General features: G+C 41.5%; 4 protein-coding genes across 4 annotated transcripts in view; 1 reads left to right on the top strand and 3 right to left on the bottom strand.

Annotated features, from left to right (window-relative positions):
* LOC117959670 (mucin-17) overlaps positions 1-17,142 on the top strand; it is a 93,094-nt gene that overhangs the window by 1,071 nt on the left and 74,881 nt on the right. The window contains exon 2 of the mRNA XM_034896941.1: positions 9,960-9,962. The gene's annotated coding sequence lies outside the window, so the exon portion shown is untranslated. The remainder of the gene's footprint in view (positions 1-9,959; positions 9,963-17,142) is intronic.
* Positions 833-3,936, bottom strand: hwa (huluwa). The gene is made up of 3 exons (XM_034896952.1): positions 2,979-3,936; positions 2,028-2,246; positions 833-1,387 (listed from the first exon to the last, which is right to left on the bottom strand). The coding sequence occupies exons 1-3, from the start codon at positions 3,568-3,570 to the stop codon at positions 1,221-1,223; spliced, it is 978 nt and encodes a 325-aa protein (XP_034752843.1). The 5' UTR covers positions 3,571-3,936; the 3' UTR covers positions 833-1,220.
* Positions 4,138-8,093, bottom strand: zgc:122979 (uncharacterized protein LOC641576 homolog). The gene is made up of 4 exons (XM_034896948.1): positions 7,826-8,093; positions 6,919-7,177; positions 5,995-6,545; positions 4,138-5,028 (listed from the first exon to the last, which is right to left on the bottom strand). The coding sequence occupies exons 1-4, from the start codon at positions 7,928-7,930 to the stop codon at positions 4,795-4,797; spliced, it is 1,149 nt and encodes a 382-aa protein (XP_034752839.1). The 5' UTR covers positions 7,931-8,093; the 3' UTR covers positions 4,138-4,794.
* On the bottom strand, positions 12,448-16,193 carry LOC117959673 (urea transporter 1-like). The gene is made up of 10 exons (XM_034896947.1): positions 15,901-16,193; positions 15,545-15,661; positions 14,903-15,092; positions 14,579-14,707; positions 14,052-14,181; positions 13,905-13,973; positions 13,625-13,772; positions 13,324-13,458; positions 13,193-13,242; positions 12,448-13,080 (listed from the first exon to the last, which is right to left on the bottom strand). The coding sequence occupies exons 1-10, from the start codon at positions 15,983-15,985 to the stop codon at positions 12,814-12,816; spliced, it is 1,320 nt and encodes a 439-aa protein (XP_034752838.1). The 5' UTR covers positions 15,986-16,193; the 3' UTR covers positions 12,448-12,813.

Raw genomic sequence — 17,142 nt, 5'->3', positions numbered from 1 at the left:
TCAGAATTTGGCGTCTACAACATGAAAGCATGGATCCATCCTGCCTTGTATGAACGGTTCAGGCTGGTGGTGGTGGTGGTGTCATAGTGTGGGGAATATTGTCTTGGCACTCTTTGGGCCCCTTGGTACCAATTGAGCATCGTTGCAACGCCACAGCCTACCTGAGTATTGTTGCTGACCATGTCCATCCCTTTATGACCATAATGTACCCAACTTCTGATGGCTACTTTCAGCAGGATAATGCGCCATGTCATAAAGCTGGAATCATCACAGACTGGTTTCTTGAACATGACAATGAGTTCGCTGTACTCAAATGGCCTCCACAGTCACCAGATCTCAATCCAATAGAGCATCTTTGGGATGTGGTGCGACGGGAGATTCACATCATGGATGTGCAGCCGACAAATCTGCGGCAACTGTGTGATGCCATCATGTCAATATGGACCAAACTCCCTGAGGAATGCTTCCAGCACCTTGTTGAATCTATGCCACGAAGAATTGAGGCAGTTCTGAAGGCAAAAGGGGGTCCAACCCGTTACTAGCATGGGGTACCTAATAAAGTGGCCGGTGAGTGTACTTACATCTTTGTCTGTTTACAGGGTAAAAACAGATTGTGAAGGGTAACACCCACCAAACAAACTACAGGGCCCTCTGCTGGTGAGTTTAAAGAAAACTTAAGATGAATTGATTAACTTGATGTTTGTAAATCAAACCAGTACCAACAGGCAGTTTTAACAGTAATATTACACCCCATACATCCCCCCCCCTATTTCTGTTTTGACACTTAGGTCCCTGTTGATTCACATTATTTGATTGGAAAGATAATCTAGAAGCATTTCATTCTAAAGTAGTCTTTATTACTCAGAATGAATCAAAGCATTTAAATCAAAAGCAGTGAATATAAATCTTAATGTGAATGTTTAGGAAATCCAGAACTGGCTGAAAAGCCCTGTGAACATTAAATAGTGACTAATTTAGATGAACGGTTAAAGAAGTGCGTAACTATTTCATAATATAAGTGAAGGTGCATGGATAATATTTCAGTTTGAACAAATTCAGTGGCAGATTACATTCCTTATAAAAAAGTGTCAATTTAAACTAGTGATTATAAGTGAGACAAATTAAATAAATGAAGACTAAAACATGTATAGATTTAAATAAAATACATAAAAAAATAAAAAAATATTAAAACATCTGATCACACTGACAGCTGAAACATATTACACCCAGTACTGTTTGGTGTGCACCGCAGGTCTGTGGTGTTTATGTTTGTGTACATTATTCTGTTTAACATAGCAGGGGTCATAATAATCCCACTCGAGGGCAGAAGCCAGAACACCGTTGGACAAACTGTCACTGTCTCCTGACAGAATCCGCAGAGACACCCCTGAAAAGAAATTGTGAATATTACAGAACTTTAATTTAAAGATCCCCATGTTTTAAGTCATTAAAAAAAAAACTTGAAATACTATTCTTAAGTACATCTGTTTTTCTTGATTAATAAAGCGTGATAACAAATGTGAAAAAGTGCACAATGTCTAGCTTCTGGACATTTACATTTTATTTGCAATAAAGAAGCAGATAAAAAGGATTAACAGAAGTCTAATTCAACATTACAATATACTGTATATTGCATAAATACGGTCTGTAAATGACATCAAGCCAATCTTGCTCTCAGTGCTCACGTTTTTATCTACAAACTAACATTACTCATAACTTGTCTTATTTATAAAGTAGTGGTCTACTGTATCTTTACATACGACTCTTTTTGAAGCAGGAATTAAACAAGCTTTCTATTAAACCAGCAAACAGGATTTCATTACAAAAGCAAGATAATTTGTTCCTTACTGGTGCTATTAATAAGTCAGCACCCTTTTACTTAACATTAAAGCATTTCTCCAAGCAATATAAGTTTTTTTTTTCTTTATACTGTCCAACAAATCTACTTGTTTTTGATGCAACAGTAGCAGTAGTTATTATCGACTGCCATATTGATTACAGTGCAGCAGAAGGAGACTTTAGTTTACCTGCACTTGCACCAAAGTCGCTGTCCAGTCCAGGACCCACTGCAGATGTATTCAGGCAGGACGCCTCTGAAGGCAGGTTAGTGTAGTCACACTCCATGTCCACTTTGTCAAACACAAGCATGGCAACACCTGGGTTCACATCTGTCAGCATCTCGTAAGTACTGGTCCGACGAAGATGACCCACATGCTGTGTACAAAAGAAAAAATAAAGACTGTACACTTTGAATTAGCAATAACTTTAAGCTTTATCCTGGAGGTTAGATCTTGGATGGTCTTTTTTTTTTTTAAGTAATATTGAACACATTTCCTGCTCGCTACTCCTTATTGCTGATCTGTAAAACATAACATTGATTTAAGCTGCAAGTTAAGGAAAGCAGGTTTTACTTTTCTTTTTTTTTTTTAGATGAACTTAACAGGGTTGGGGAGTAAGTTAAGCCGTGACCGCAAACACCAGACATCCAGGGGCCCTTAAAAATCCCCAAATCACAGTGTGGTAATAGATTTATGGTAACTTTATGAACTCTAATAGAGGAATATGCAGCAAATGCAAATATAAACTGACAGAATAAGGCCCGAAAGGTGGGTTCTGCTTTTATTAGCTGATCTTAAGGGCCCAATGTCAACATTTTGTTGTAAGACCTTCACTATTTCCCCCCTTTCCCATGTCTTATTCTAGGACAGTTGTAGACAATATAGGTAGAGCAAAAGAAACGGGTTGAGAGGGCCCAGCAGCTAATTTTTATTCCTTGTTCCTCGAACAGGATAATGAATCATTGTCAAAGGGGGCATTTTTTTGTAGGCCTATGTTTAGGCAATATGTCCTGCAGAATTTGTGAATGTTGTCCACCAATTAGTCAATCAATCTTCACTTCTTAATAATAACTTTACAATGACCCTGGACTCATTAGGCCTCTTCCTGGTCATTTTCAAATGTAGACACCGACAGTTGACCACTCACCGTTGGAGAATTTGGCGGGACAAGGTTCACTCTGGTTTCAGCCTCTGAATCACTGGACTGTGGTAAAACCGGTGCGCTTTTACACCATCGCGCGTTACTGTATGCCCGTGAGCCAGAGGGCAGATCCAGTCTTGTGCTAAAACCAGGCGCAGAGGTGGTGACCCGGATGGTGCTCGGCGCCCTCAGGGACCCTGAGCCGGTGGCACCATCTGGCCTCAGGAGCCGGATCCTGTGGTCCACCCCGGCTCTGTCCCTGGATGAAGCCCTGGAAGAGGTGAAAGGATGGGGCAGGATCGGCTCCGATAGAGACATATAAGCTCTCCTCTCGTCCTGCAGCGAAGCAAAACCCATGTCGGATCCCCTTCTGACTCTTTGCAAAGTGGACTGCAAAAGCATCTCCTCTGCGTCCTCTCGCTTCTGTCGGGTCTTCTTTGACAGGATCAATACCTTGTAACCCAGGAACAGGCAGTTCAGTAGAAGCAGAATGACCACAAAAGGTATGAGCAAAAGGACGACTAAAGTCAAATTAGTCACGGGATAAGCTTCAGTCAGATATGCTGGTGTGGTCCGACTTATCTGCGACATTTCATTCCAGAGGACATGAAGGATGAATTTTGGAGAATTGCTGATCTCAACTGAGATTTCGCGTTGTCCCTGAATGCACAGGTGCTTTGGCGTGTCAATCAATGTGGACTACTATGTATGTTTGAAAAGTATTTTTGATTTAAAAGCAACATGCCAGCCTGCTTCTTAAATGCATACAGTCTCCGCAAAGGGATGTTGTCTCGAACCACCCTTGTCTTCATTACTGTAGACCAACACAGTCAGTGTTAACAAAGCAAAAGGCTTGATCTGAGCCGACGACGCAACGCGCACTCAGTCGGCAGCGACATAAATTACAGATCAACAGGTGTCTCCTATTATGTGCATGATGTTTGGCCTTGTCATAGCAACCAATTGCCACTAGATGGCAGCAGGAGACCTCACTCCCGCACCACTGCATCTAAAGCTCTGCAGCAATGTTCAACCATGCTCTGATTTGGGATTTTTTTTAATGGTTTTATAATATAGTTTTGTTGAGGACTTTTGTACTCCACTTATATGCATACACTGTACATGCTTATCACAAGCAAAAGCAGACAACAGAAGTTAAATTGTAGGATTTTAATTTTTACTTTATTGTCCATGCTTCCAAACATGTCTATATCAGGTAGTAATACATCATTACAGAATATATACAAACATTTCAAATAATTCAATAGAACATTTGACCGATGAATCTCTCTTAGAGACAATATTTTTCATTTCGTACACAAAGTAGATCCTTGTACACAAGTACATTTTGCTATTGTAATAAATCAATGCAAAAGATCAGTCATATGAGCACCATATAACTACAATAAAGTTGTTCTTTCTTCATGTGTTTCTACCATTCAGGTTTAAGGAAGTCTATACAGACTTGAATAGCTCACTGATATCCTGCTATAGGTTTGCAGGTATAACAGTAGCCTACAGATAACCTTTTCATTCAAGAGAAAGGTTATTAAGTCAATGGACGCCCTCAGATACCAAAGACCCCATTCATTAGTTCTAAACTCACTGCTCCATGTGGCATCATAGTTGTTGTACGTCATGCCTGCAGAAAGTCATCTCCACACCGAACTACAACTCATTGCTTGCCACTTCCACACACAACAAGAGGCTGCGATTGGTTGTGGTATTAGCACCTTGGGCAAGGCTGTTTGTGAATTGATAACAACATACACACACGGTGAAGCTGTGTCAATCAGGTCCCTAAATAAAGGCAGGCTAGCACTGGGCCAGGCTGTGCTTGATGATCTCGCGGGACTGTGGTGGGATCCTGTCGGGGAAGAGCACCTGGAACTCCACCACCAAGTCGCCTCGCTGGGACGGGCTCTTGGGCATGGGCAGACCTTCGCCCCTTAGCCGGCGGACAGCACCTGGTTTGATAACATCGCTGCATGGTAGAGGCATCATCCGGTTGTCAAGTGTTGGGACATTAACTGTGCAGCCACAGAGAGCCTGGAGGAAAAAGAATAAAGAAACTATTTAGTTCTGTACAAATTTAGTAATGCTGCCTGAGTGGTCTCATTATGACTGGAATGAAGTACACTTGGCCAAAAAAAAAATCAATTAAATGTGTCAAGTTGCATAACGGATAAATATGGATTGTCTGTCTTTCTAAGAGCCTAACCATTTTCTGTGTTATGCAACAAACCGGTTTTACAGACGTTATAATCGCTGCTCTATTTACAGGCTGTGTGTGGGAGTTAAGTGCTTTAGTGACTGATGGGAGCCATGGGAAGATGGAGGGAGCTCTTTGAAATGCCACTCTCTGTGACTGCTACCCTGCTAATCTGTGCGTGGGTTGGTAGAGGTGAGAGCCAGAGCCAAAAAAGCTGCCTCTCTGCCTGCCTTGTAGAGGCAGAGGAGTCTGCGGCACACATAGTAGCTGAAAGTGAAGTGAGATTCGTGGGGGCAGTCAGCAATGAGGCTAAATTTAGACTCTGCTGCTCTCTCTCACTCTGCAGGGGCTCGAGAGGTAACGTAGGCGTTGGCAGGCTGCTGCTGTTCTGTTAACGGGGGTCTGTCAGCCCATTGTAAGCTGGGGGCTCAGATGCCCATAACAGAACACTGTGTTCCGTCCTCAGACTATAATCAAAGCTAGTACCCGCCCTGAATTTGGCAGAGAACGTTCTGGCTTCTTATTAATGCCTTTCACGAATCGATTTTCTCTCTTTCTTTGGTATTTCATAGAATGCATCATTCTACAGTTATGTAAAAGATAAGAAGTGGTGGTTGGATGTTAGCCTTTCTCTGAGTAGGTGTTAGCTGTTGACAATTACATAGTATATCTACCCATAGACCCATCATCTGTTAAATATGTTATGAATGTATGTATATTATATGTTATTAAATCAGGAGTGATGGCCTCTGTAGGAGTCAAACTCTAGACCTTTATGCCTGAGATAATTGCACTAAACTCACCTCCTTGAGTGTGATCTGGGCAGTGAAGACGATGTTGGAGCCGTCTCTCTTGTACTGCGTGTGCTCCTTGTCCCTGAGAATGAAGGTGATGTCTGCAGGGGTGTTGTTGGGCGTCTCATCTCCCTCCCTGGGGAAGGTGATTTTAGTCCCCGCTTTCCAGCCTTTCTTCACCACCACATTAAGCACCTTTTCCTCGGATCGCAGGCTGCGGCCGTCAGGGTTGAGGCGGCTGCGGGTGATCTTCACATGCTTGGTGCAACCTTGCATCACCTCCTCTAGGGTGACCAGCAGGTCATGCACCACCTCATCGCCCTGCAGCCGGCGCTGGCCTCTTCGCAGCCCGCCCTCGCAGCCAGAGAACCCGCCAACGTGGCTGAAGGGGAATCGTCGGAAGGGGTTGAAGAGCTCATCTTCGCCGTCAACGTCGTTGCCAAAGATGTCAAAGTGGTCGGTGCCATGGAAGAAGGAGGAGAAGGTGGCGTGGGGGTCGGTGTGGAAATTATTGCGGAAAACGTTGCCTTGGCCCGCCATTGACATTCTATTTTTAAGACCTAAAAACACAGAGAAAACAGAGAGAGTTCATTTAAATTCATTAACATCCGCAGTTTTACTTCATTCTTATTCTAATATTGGTGCTTCTGTCATGCAAATTCTGATTCTCCCTCTTGACGGTTTACTAAAAATCAGCTATTTAAGGAAACCTCCTATATTGCTGACTAATTTATCAGCCCCACAGCTGTCTATGCTACACATGTTTAGCTGTTTTAATTGGGGTGGAACTGTTTCAGTCATGATCCTCCCACTGCACATCAGTATTAAGCCTTAATGATGACATGAATATTTAATGCACCAGTCTATCATACAGAAATTAGCCAGATGCCAGCTACTTTTCAAGCTATTTAACTCTCTTTATCTCCCTCTCACCTTCTTCTCCAAACTGGTCATAGATGCCCCTCCTTTTGGGGTCAGTCAGGATCTCGTAGGCCTCTGCAATCTCTTTGAACTTGTCCTCTGCATCCGCATCGCTGTTCTTGTCTGGGTGGTACTTGAGAGCCATCTTCCTGTAGGCCTTCTTGATCTCATCTTCATTGGATTCAGGTGAGACACCCAGGACTTTATAGAAGTCCTTGCCTGTGGGTTTGATGGCTAGGCAGGGCACATCCTGCTCAGACTTGGTGCTTTCCTGTGGAAACAAGAACCAGAATCAAACATTAGACCATTTACTTGTCATATTGACAATCATACAAACCTGGTCAAAGAATGTAATTTTTCTTGCATATTTATTTAAAATCTCCATCTGCAAAAGGGCTTATAATAAATAACTAATGAACACTGTTAAGGTAAATTTAAATATTCAAATACAAAACAGGATGCTTTGTGTATTGCACATCCTCAACACCGACTGCTGCACTGTATATATTTATATGCAGAAAATTTGCCCCAGGCATAGACACTCTCTGGGAAAACCCCGTATCTCCGTGCTGCTATGCCACTGCATAGTATCCATGCATTGTATAGGCTGGTAGAGGGGGGGGATTTCCCCCAATGACCGAGATTCGGTGCAGCGATTGGTTGAACGCGAAATGGCAAATCTTGCATTTTGAATGTGCCCTACAGCAACAGTCAAGGATTAAATATAGAGATGCCACTACACCAAAGGTTGCTATTTCAAAGGGAATTTACCAATATAATAGGTTGTACATTGTATGACACGTACTGTAAATATTCTATCAGTGTATTTAACTTACTATCATTTGAGTATTTAATAATTGGTGATTAAGCAAAAGACAAAAACGTGAAAAAAAAACACATTCTCAAACAATGTACTTACCGCTGATGATGAGCCTGAGCTGTCCCCTCTGTGCATAACTCGCACTTTGCACTTGACATTGACATTTTTGTGCTTAACACCGAACTGGGTCCAGATGAGAACCATGGTGGATGGTAGGAAGTTAGTTTCTTTGAGCTACGAGTCGCTGTCCCGGTGCTGAAATCGCTCCTGTTTGCCGAGCAATGCTTCGTCCTGTCTGAGGTCTCCTCGGCTCTCTGTTAAATAGCACCGCGGCAGCTCCTCTACTACACACTCGCTTACCCACGCATCGTGACCGAGCATTCCCCGGATCCACCCATTTCCTGACGCGCGGTAGGGGATACCGGTGTCCTCAGATTGCACGCTGGAAAGCCATTGGTGCTCCGGCGATGATCACGCGGATGTTGCATCCTCCTTCTCCATCTCGAGACATGTTTCCGGAGTTCTTGAAGGCAGAGCTGAGCAGACAGTCACGACAAGGTACAAAGAGTGCTTTTCTTTTCCAAAGACAGAACAAAAAAAACAGACATGCAGTGAAAATATCCAGACTGCCCAGACTAACCCCAGACAGTCTCCTGCTCGGTGATGGAGCCCCTGTCCTCAAATGACTTTTATCTCCATTTTGAACATCAGAACACAGGCAAACTCCTTTTACATAATAAGACTTTAGCTTTGCTGTGGATGAGAAAATGTAAGGAATTATTTTAGCGGTATATTTTAGAATAGCTTTTTTAAGTGGCCTAAAATTCTGCAGAGCCAATTTAAACAGTCAGATCAACTACAGATTGATGCAATTCAGTGAAATAGCACCAGCAGTGGTGTAAGAGTAGTATTCAGATCTTTTACTTAAACAAAAGCAAATACATTCAAAATAATACATTATAAGTAAATGCCTTGCATTTTAAAAAGCACATCATCTACACTGTTTAAGTACTCATTCTGCAGAAAATTGGCCCCTGTAACGGCATTATTTGATTGTAGGTATGGATCTATTGTGTGAGTAGCATTTTAGTGTTGTAGCTGGTTGAAGTGGAGCTAATTCAAACAACTTTAGATAGATAGATAGGATGATTTCATTTAAGGGGCTCCAACTACTTCTGTAAGGGATCTTAAGTCAAAAAAAGATTGGATTGCTTCGTATTTGCTCTTATGTTAAATCTTAAAAATCAGTTGGTTAGGTAGGAAAAATGTTGTTGTTGACTCTAAATGTGTCCATTTCTCTTTCTTTATTTTTTTGAATACTGTAAAAAGAAGCATTTCAATTGTGACTTAATTTTTAAAATTAAGTTTCATAGTAAAATAATTTGAAATACAAATACGTCCAGATTTATGTCCCTTAGCTGAAATTCAGTGAACCTGAACTGCTAATGGAGTTTCACTGTTAAGGCCAGAAAGCTTTATAGAGGCTGGATTTTTTTAAAGGGTCTTGTATCCATTAGATTGTGCAGGTGTGGGTGGAATCCCACCCCCGTAGTTCTGCATAGCAATTATGTTTAGTGCTAAATGCAAACCAATGCTAATGAGCCATTTAATAGCTACCAGCTGCGGAAGAAAAGGGCAGAGTTAAGTTATGTAATTGAAATGTGTTATAAACCTTGTGTTCTTTGGAAAATCTCACATCTTGCTCCTGTGACAATTCAAGATATTACCTCAAATTATGTTGACTGACTGAAGGATGCTGATTGCCTTGCCAGAAACAATAATGACAATTTTTTAGAGAGTGATGTGTCCATAGTAATAAGGGATTATTAAAACAATTATTGGGCAAAGGGTTGAACCACATATTTGAACTTTCCTCCTAATAACTTATCCCTGTTTTCAAGTTGAATATGTTAATAAAGCGAGAATTTTCACAAAGCCCAAATCGCACATTAGGTGGGGAACTAGCAATTACCAACCCATCACAGACGGGCTTCCTGTTGCCTTAGCATTCAAGCTGCTCCCTATTGTTAAACTAACAGCTACCAAGTGAACAGTTTCTACTTACGACGTTTTTTTCATAAAACTCGCACGCTATGAGAATTAAATATACATTTGGTTGAAGAAAAAATACTGAAGACCCATCCAGGCACTTCCAAACAAACACAAAAGCCTCCTTTCAGTAAAAGAAAAATAAATAATCCTTCCCCTTTTATACTCTTTTGATGAAATGCAGCAAGTCATCTGCTAGAATGCTGCTTTCACTGTCATTTAAAAGAAGTCAGAATTCCATTTAGAGATCATACTACAAGATTACGACACAGAGTAGACTCCAGCAGAGTGCAGCCATGGATATGGAAATCAGTGTCACAAGGAGCGTACATACATGGCAATGCTTCCTGCTGTGATGCTCTATACATCCAATGGGGGATGGAGTTTCATTTGGATTCTCCTTTTTGTTGTACAGGAAACGACAGACATATTTGGGTTGAACATGTTGAGCCAGGAGCGTCATGCACCAGATAGCAGCTCTTACATACTATTCACAGATTGATCGAGAAAGAGTGAATCACAACAGCCTCTTTCAAAGCCTTCATTTCTCTCCTGCCCACGGGAACAGTCGGACTGTGTTTTTCACACATTCATGCTGTCTCTCTCGAAACAAAATTGCCTGTCAGTCTCAGAGAAAATAAATGCTAATTAAAGTCCCAAGCTGTACTGACACTGTTATTGTGAGGTGGTGAGAAGGTGGACAGCTTACATGCAGCCTAGTGTTCTGGTGGTGTTGTTTGGTTTTCTCACATACTCAGATGTATTGAACAGCCACTATCTCTGCTTTTGTTTGTGTTCCTGGTTTTTAACTACAGAGTAAAATAGGTGTATTGTTTCTTTGTAATCAAACAAGTCTTGTTTTATAACTTAAAATAAAATGGAACATACGTCAGTGCAATGTCCCTCTTTGTCTGCTTATGCCTAAACATTTTATGCCCATGTATACAGCTTTAAACCACCTTGTGTTAGACAGTTGTGAAAATATAAATCAGTACATGCCAACTCAACTTCATGGTATACATACATGCCAACTCTTAAATAAAAGATGTAAGTAAATAGATAAATAAATAAGAAGCAGAATTGCTTCCAGAATGACCCAGAGTACCAAAACTGTAGTCATGATTTTAAAAGTCCGACTTCCCCCAAGCAGACCCCCTACCCATTATTTACATTATGAGGGGCACGACTTTAGGTATGACAATGCTTTTTCTGAAATATCTCAACAACTTGCTGTGACATTTGGTAGAGATATTTTGGCACCTTTGAAAGCTTTTTTTTAATTTAAATTTTTAACAATGATAGATAGATAGATAGATCGATAGATAGATAGATCCTTTAGACATCCATATTCTTTTAGTATATAGACACTAGGCCTACTTCCCCTGTTCATGTGCCATTTACAATGTCGTTATGTTCTTTCTGTTGATAAACTACTGTTAAAAAATATGTTGGGTTACTTTTTTATGTGATAATTGCTATTCTTAACTGACAGACACTAGAGTAGACAAACCAGTACAGTGAGAAAGGCAAATTTTCTCTGCATGTGTGCAGGAGTACGTGACTGTGTGTTAAGGTTGCATCCTTCACAGCTTCAGCCTTGTTTCTCTCTTCCCTGTTGTGTTCTGTGGGAGCAGTAGGTGCTGCCGGCAGGGGACTCTGGAAGGTGAATCACATTGCTGTGAGCACACAGCACTGGCACAGCAATCTCCTCTCACACCATCCCACTGCCAACACTTATCCTGTCATTTTAAGGTTTCTGGAGGAATCGACATTGTTTAAAAGGCCACAGAAAAATCCACTGAGTTAGGTCAGTCTTACCTTCAGGCAGCAGTGGATAAGATATACTAGCAGCACTGAGGAAAGTTTTCCTCTGGGATGACTTTAAAATATTAAAGAGAACATGGTTTGATCTGAGGGGGTTTAAATGCAGGGAAGAAATAAATACACATTAGACATTCAAGAAGAAAAAACAAGTCGTTATTTCAACACCCTCCAAGTTCACTTTCTTCCCCGACCCTCGTCTCACACCTTCTCCCTAGATGTACCGCAGCTCCCACGCATGTCTGGAAGTGTGACTGTCTCTTATGTGTAGCACCAGCTAGACAAATGCCATGTGCTTGGTGCACCAGATACACAGGCGGCAGTAAATACACACAAAGACTTACTCATAAATATAAATGCAGACACAGACCCAGACAGCGCTCTATAGACGTTTTATCAGATGATATGGTGGTGGCTTATTTTCACAGAGATCGGAATCTTTTTGCCTGAAGAGAAAGGTTGTCCTCAAAAGAGAGATGAAGACAGAAGGAGACAGATGATGGCATAAGAGAGCATTTGGGGACAGGGGAAAGGGGGAAGTAGATAAGCAAAAAAAGGTTTATAAAAACATGTCAAACTGAGAGAGAAGCACAGCAAGGGACGAAAAGAGATGTAAAGAGAAACAATAAGACAGTTTGGAGTATAGAAGGCAGTGATGGATTATGGTTGGCAGAGAAAATTGTGTTTTTGCTGGGGGAGCACTTTATGAAATCTCCCCTACAGCTCACTGTCTGCACTGATGAAATGCTCTGCTGCATTTCAAATCAACTCACAGCAACCACTAAAACTGTGCAGTTGAGACTCAAGGAAAGACCGTATACCGTTACCCTTTGCTTTGCAACTACTGTAAATGAGGAACACCACAAGACTACATTTAACATAATGTATATTTTTGCAGACAATACAGATAATCACAGTCCTACATTTAAACCTGGCCAGTATTTTTCCCCAGTATTATTAGATTACAACAGTGGTTCAATCTTTCCTTGTGAAGTGCTGCCCTCTGCTGTGTAGAATAGCTATACTGCATAAGAACATGTATGCGATTTCAAAAATATGTCTCACTACAATGCCAGCCATTTTATATAACAGATTATTACGTAAGATATATAGATTGTTATGTAAGAGAGAAAGTACCAAGTCTGTATATCAACAAACTATTCCAACAATTTCCACATTTAACATTTAATGTCAGGACAAAATGGCATCTCCTCTAATCACACAGGTTCACTGCCGCCCCTATCCACTGCCAACTGGACATTTGGCCGTCCATTCTCCTTCAGCATGGCCTCTTCTTGGCTGTTCCACTGCTGACTGTGCTGAACCATCTCAAAGGCCTTTAATTGTCTGTGGTAGCGCCGGTTTTCCTCGGGGTAGGACACAACAGATAGAGGCAGTCTGCAGATGGCTGGGATCTCAGAGGAAATGAGGAGGAAGATGAGAGACGACAGGCAGAAAGGCCATGTGCAGGCTGGTAATGCGAGCTGAAAGGAGATGTCATATAGGAGAAACAAGCATGTCACTCGATTTGAGAGATATTTGGGTGTTTAGATAACGTTTATAAACTGTGACTCAGCCGAATTGTTTCTTACTTACCACAGACATCAGATTGGAGATGGCTGCAGTCATGCATGTGGTGAAAAGTGCTGTAAAGAAACAAGTTTAATCAATACCATTTTCTGTGCTTTTACCTGAAAAAGGAAAGTGATTACATTTGTCGATCGTACCACATATCACAGCCAGCAGATGGGTTTGCCATGTTATGACATAGAAGACCCCTCCAATGGCAATGCATGATAGAGCGCTGTTATAGCCCCACAGCCCGGAGTAAATGTCTTTGTGAGGAGCTGCAAGAGCAAATCCTGCCCCACACATCAGAGACAAGTTTAAAATCCACCATGAAATTCAGACACAGACCACACAGCATTATTTGTGAAAACATGCCATGGTTCATTTGCCATAATGGTGCCCTTTGGAGAGCCACTGTAGACATGCATATTTCTAAGCAAATGGCATGGAGTCTTTTACCAGACAGCATGCCAGCAGCAGAACCCCATATGGCATGAAAACAGATAGTTGGTGAGGAAAGCAGCAGGGCCAGAAGGATGAGACCTCCTGTCCAAGGACCGTCGCAGCCGTACACCTGGCCAACACCAACTGGCACGGACAGGAATATCTGCAAATGGAAAGCCTCCAATTACTTACATTTTTAACAATTAAAAAAGGATGTGCAACATAACCACTGTATTGATTTAGAGTGTGTGGAAGTTTTGAAAGAGCTACTAGACCAGTAACATTCCTGTTATACCTGAGAGATATTGAGGCTTTCCTTGGAGTCATTAGTAGGGCGCAGATGGTCATTTGGCAGGATATCTACCTGAAATTGCAGAAAAAAGTACATTTTCATTTGAGCATAAGCACAGTGTATGCTTTGTTTAGTGGGGCTTAACTGTACCTCTGGAAAGTAGGGGTGATTGACTCCGGTAGCTGCAACATGTAGACACAGCAAAATATTAAAGGGCAGGGTGAATATCGGGAGGTCCCATTTGATAGCAACTGAGGACAAAGCACTGGAGACCACCGGGCTGTTAACAGAAGCAGGAAATGGATTACTGATTGGGGGAAAAGGCGGACTATAAAACGCTGACTTTATGATCCCGCCTTGATTTGTTATGTTTACCTTAAGGTGAATTTGAAATCACTTGTAGTGCTACATCATGGCTGATAAAATTTCAGAATGGCCACTTCAACTGAAAAAATTGTCTTTTTATCCCAAAAAATGTCTGGAATTTCAGAATTATTATTAGTAGTAGCAAAAACAAACAACAAACTCATAGATCAAACGTTCGCTAGAAATCACAGGCTGCTTTTGTTTATCTCTGTCTGAAATGAAGTACCCATTGTTTGAGAAATGAATAAGAATTTTAAGTGGTAAAATGTGTGCAATTAAATGAGTCAGATTTATTGTGGGAGAAAACTTACCACAACATTGACATGAAGATATTTGGCATTAACAGCCACCAGTACCAGCTTCCTTTGGCAGAGAAAACAGCCATCAGTATGCCGACCAAGGTTCCATTGTAGCCATATAAACCCGCTGATATGGCTTCCCTGCGGAAAATGTGACAGATGTGCAAAACACACTTAAATAAGAAACACACTGTGAAAACCGCACAGTGTGAAAGCCAAATAATGTGTAGCCCCAGGCAGTGGAAGAGACAGCGATAATGGCTAAATGGTAGGGGGAAACAGTTTTTTTTTTTTTTAAAGATAAAGTCAAATAAGGATAAGGAGATGCAATCGGACCTGTTTAGTCCTAGCAACATGGCGGACACAGTGGAGGCAAAGGTTCCCAGCAGACCATTCAGAGCCCACCAAGGGTTCTGCAGGAAGAGGCCGGCCATGATAAGGAGCCCACTGACAGGGTTGTTGACGAACATGACCTGGGCCACCCCTCGGAGAATCCAGTCCAGCAGTTGGATTACCACAAGCTGTCCTGTCATTGATGGATGGTGACCTTATTTTGTCATTGTCTACATTATAAAAAAGGCTTAAATTGAACCACTATGAAATTCTATGATATGTTTGCTCACATTTACTACATCTGCACACTTTCGTAAATTCAAGATTAAAGCTTTAGTGCGTAACTTTTTCCTATTAATGAACGTCTGTTACATTCAAGCCATTGCCAAATGAGTTGATCCAAAGCTAATTAAGACTATCAGCTACACACAACTCTGTAAATCTCAGTATAGCTATGTTGAGAAAATATTGTTGTCGGGCGACTTTCGCACAGGAGAGGTGGGGGTAGTGCGTGATCACGGAAGGCTTATATCATGTGGATGCAGTTTTGTTGTAAGTACTTCAAATTCCTCATGGGGGAGACATAGACTACGCACTAAAGCTTTAATTGACTTGCTATAGAAGATTAGGCAGCTCATTACCTACTTTTCACCCACTCTCTGCAGAGATGCATGTCCCCAGTGACCAGCCCAATAACTCTGAAGAGAAAGGAGCGAGTTGGAGCTTCTTCTTGTGACGGCTGGTAGCTGTTGTCCATACTTGCTGTAATAACAATTTCTCAGAATTGTCATTTTAATAGGGGTGAAAAAATTTTTTGCATCTAACTTAAGCAGTGAACTAACGTTATTGCACCACCCAGCAAACTGAGCTACACAAATCAAACACACCCATGTTTTTACCTCACCAACAGACGCACTCACTATTTCAGCTAACATGCTAAATGCTAAGATGCTCATAATGGCTCCTCCAGCGGCCTTCTGCATTCACTGAGGATCGTTTACCTCCACTAAGGTGCGTGAGGCTTTTCTGCTGTCTGTGACCATTGTCTCCCTCACATTGTGACTGCAGAGCCTCATCAAGCTCCATGTTTTAACACTTTGAGGAGCACAGTGGAACAGCGAGGCCGTGTGGACTGGATATATTTTTTTTTGAGAATGAACAAGCAGAGAAGTTGAACCTGGATCAGATCGTGGAGGACTTTGTGGTGCTCAAGACTCAAAGAGTGACAAGTGACTACAACAACACGCTCTTTATGATTTCTGTAAGTCAACGTTGCGTTGTGTTGTATGTATGTATGTATGTATGTATGTTGTGTGTATGTATGCACTTAGTCTTGCTTTGCCAGACCCTCCTCCAAAGCATGATGGAGGAGGGTCTGGCTACTCAACATAGCATTCATTGATGGGGGGGAAAACGTGCTCTGGTTTATTGGCATTCTTTAAACCAATCACGGTCTTGGGCGGTGCCGAGCACCAGAGAAAAGCTGCGGTACTGCTGCATTATAGGCTCGGAAGGAACTTGTTTTGGTGGAACATATTTACGTTTAAAAGTTGTTTTAGTTGTGCAACAGAAAACTCCGATTTGATAGTCTAGCTAGCTAGTTTCAGAGTGATAGAGAAATGCACAAACACAAAGGAAGCCTAGGGCAACGGATATCCGGGCTAAATGACTAAAATCCAGCGGATATTTTGGCGGCAACAGAACAATTCCGGAAGTGGAACATCAAGGATTTAGACTAGTATGCACCATTGACTGTAATATTTGATATTAACGCTCTATGGTATGCACTGAATGTTTTTGCTTTTATATGTGTGTTTGTGGCTTTTACCTTTTACATTTATCTAAGTTTATTTTTAATTAATAGTAATTTTACCTTTACTTAAGTCAATGTTCCATACATATACTCTTTGCATCTCTGCATTTTACTGCAATATGTGAAATAGCAAACTGTACAAAACAGGTCTTGAGTAATCTGAAATGCAGACCCTTATATTGTCAGGTATAGTCTTCCCCACTGTTCACAAACAAGCAGGTTGTTGCCTCCCTGCAGACAAACTAAATGCGAACATGGCTTGCCACATTGTTTTCTATTTTTTTATTATAATTTTATTTTTCTGTAGTGATCAAAGCAGATTTCCAGAAGAGCTTCCCACTGTTACATCAACATCCCCAGTCACAGTTCTCTAAAGGAAAGACTGGGTGTGTTTATGTTGAGCTAGCCCTAAACCTTTTGATCTCTCCAC

Source organism: Etheostoma cragini, chromosome 16 (assembly GCF_013103735.1).
Source record: "Etheostoma cragini isolate CJK2018 chromosome 16, CSU_Ecrag_1.0, whole genome shotgun sequence".
Taxonomy (NCBI): Eukaryota; Metazoa; Chordata; class Actinopteri; order Perciformes; family Percidae; genus Etheostoma; species Etheostoma cragini.
This window is presented reverse-complemented; position numbering and strand designations above follow the sequence as displayed.